Source organism: Diadema setosum, chromosome 7 (assembly GCF_964275005.1).
Source record: "Diadema setosum chromosome 7, eeDiaSeto1, whole genome shotgun sequence".
NCBI classification, from domain to species: Eukaryota; Metazoa; Echinodermata; class Echinoidea; order Diadematoida; family Diadematidae; genus Diadema; species Diadema setosum.
Window position 1 is genome coordinate 22,377,318 of NC_092691.1, and position 2,103 is coordinate 22,379,420.

The 2,103-nt window shown below is 45.2% G+C and overlaps 1 protein-coding gene across 1 annotated transcript; it reads left to right on the forward strand.

Moving 5' to 3' along the window:
- Positions 1-667: 667 nt before the first annotated feature.
- LOC140230912 (somatostatin receptor type 5-like) lies at positions 668-1,837 on the forward strand. Its single transcript, XM_072311053.1, has one exon. It carries the CDS (start codon positions 668-670, stop codon positions 1,835-1,837), a length of 1,170 nt encoding a protein of 389 aa, XP_072167154.1.
- Positions 1,838-2,103: the final 266 nt, after the last annotated feature.

The following is a 2,103-nucleotide window of genomic DNA, read 5'->3' on the forward strand; positions in this document are numbered from 1 at the left end:
GCCAGCGCTCAGGGGAATGATGGTGACACAAACTAAAACCACTCAGTTGCAATAATGTAAACTCCGCACACATGACAGGTTGAAATTGTATAAACTGCGAACAATGTGTGATATACTTTCGCTTCCTAAGCTCTGTGTAAACAATACTGTTACGGGCAACGTCTTTACAGAACTGAGGGCAGCTCGCCATTGAAAAAAAGGTTCACCTGACGTCATTTCTACTTGGAATATCCGTAGTCAACGGAGGGGATTTTTACTGACGGTCCCTCAATCCGAGCTTGGGCCTTCTTTTCTGCCTGTTTGTGTTGTGTGGATTAGAATTCGGTCTTCGTGGTTTAGGGAGTTCACAAGTATTCTTACCTCCATTGATTTAGCATTATTTCGACGGTAAGATGCGTCATTGCTTTGAAGATTTCCAGAGATACAGACCACACTACAGCACGTCACCAAGTGGACTTTGGTAAATATCCAAGACTACATAATTCGGACATTAGCCGTCTATGTGCAGATCCTGTCTTATGTGGATTGATATTGTATCTTTGCTTCATGTCGCGTTCACAAGCACTCTTGCCTTCAAACAATTCAGCGCTGGATGATAATTTTCGGCAGGTTTGAAGTTCACTCGTTTTCAAATGATTAATGACTAGGACAGCTTCTGCAGTATACAATGTCGGCTCCAGGTAATACCCCGTTATCAATCACAGAATTGATATTATCCAGCAATAGTACTGGTGAACAGTTTGTTTCGGACGCAGGGGCCATTATCATGAGCGTTCTTATAAACGTCATCGCCATGCTAGGTATCATCGGGAATTCAATTGTCATCTTTGCGGTCATCGCCTCACGCAAGCTCCGCACCGTCACGAACGTGTTCGTGATCGCCCTCAGCATCACCGACCTCCTGGTTTGTCTGACGCTGCCATTCCAGACGGTGGCGTTGACATCGACCAACGGCTGGCCCTTGGTCGATTGGCTCTGCGCAGCTATCGGCGGCATCACGAGTGTTTGCTTCGGCGCAAGCGTTCTCCTCCTCGTTCTCATCGCCGTCAACCGTTTCTGCGTCATCACACGGCCTAGACAAACTTGTCAGCGTTTCTACAAGGCCCGCAATCTCGCACTCATGGTGTCTTTTGCTTACCTCTATCCCCTCGTCACGTTTGCCATCATCCCCGCCGTCGGAATCGGCCAGCTCGGGTACTCAAGACCGTATAGAATCTGCAAGTGGGACGACGACCATCCGAAGAGCGAAGTCAACGACTACATCGTCGCCTGGACTTTTGGGATGTCTTTCATTGTCATTATGGCGTGCTACGCACACATTTACGTCTTTGTTCGCAGACATCACTCGAACATGACCTCCTTGGGCAAGGGTGGAAAGAGTCAACAGAATACTCTCAAAGATAATTCCACGAGTACCACTGGTGAAGGGGCGTCGATTCATTGTGACGTCAGAGAATCAAGCCTCAGGTGTTACAGAATTAGCAAAGGACGAAAAATTTCCGACCTGAAAACGGCCGTCACGAGTCGCGAGATGGAAATCACAAGAAATATGTTCATTGTCATCTGCTCCTTCTTCGTTTGCTTTGCCCCAAGCTTTATCAGCCTCTTGCTATCTACAGGACAATCCTTCTCCATTTTCACGAGTATATTCCTAATGTCAAATATATGCATCAATCCTATTATCTATTCCTTTAAGCATCCCTTGTTCAAAGTCGTAATCCGTTGCATGATATGCTGTCGGTACTCAGACATTCCAAAACCTTCGCCGACCTTAAAGAAATTGCTCGCGATGCAACATCAAAGGAAACCTAAGACGGTAGTCATTTCGCAGGTTTGAGTTTTAGAATGAGAAGGTATTTGTGAAACACTATCCGATAAATATTTTTATGGAACGATTCCATATTCCATACAGACAAACAGTATGTACTACTGCATGTACTATCTCTCGTCATGTTCAGAAATTAGCCCTTTTGCGTTGGTTATGTCTATCATGCGGAATTGAATTTTAAACTGTATAGGAAAGTGTCTTCATGACAGGTTGTTGGTACAGTTTAAGCGAAAAGAGCATGTGTTGGTGATACAAATTCAAGTCTCTCCCTACTT

Excerpts from the sequence above, each read along its gene's own strand:
- LOC140230912 (XM_072311053.1), top strand. The coding sequence starts at position 668 with ATGTCGGCTCCAGGTAATACCCCGTTATCAATCACAGAATTGATATTA.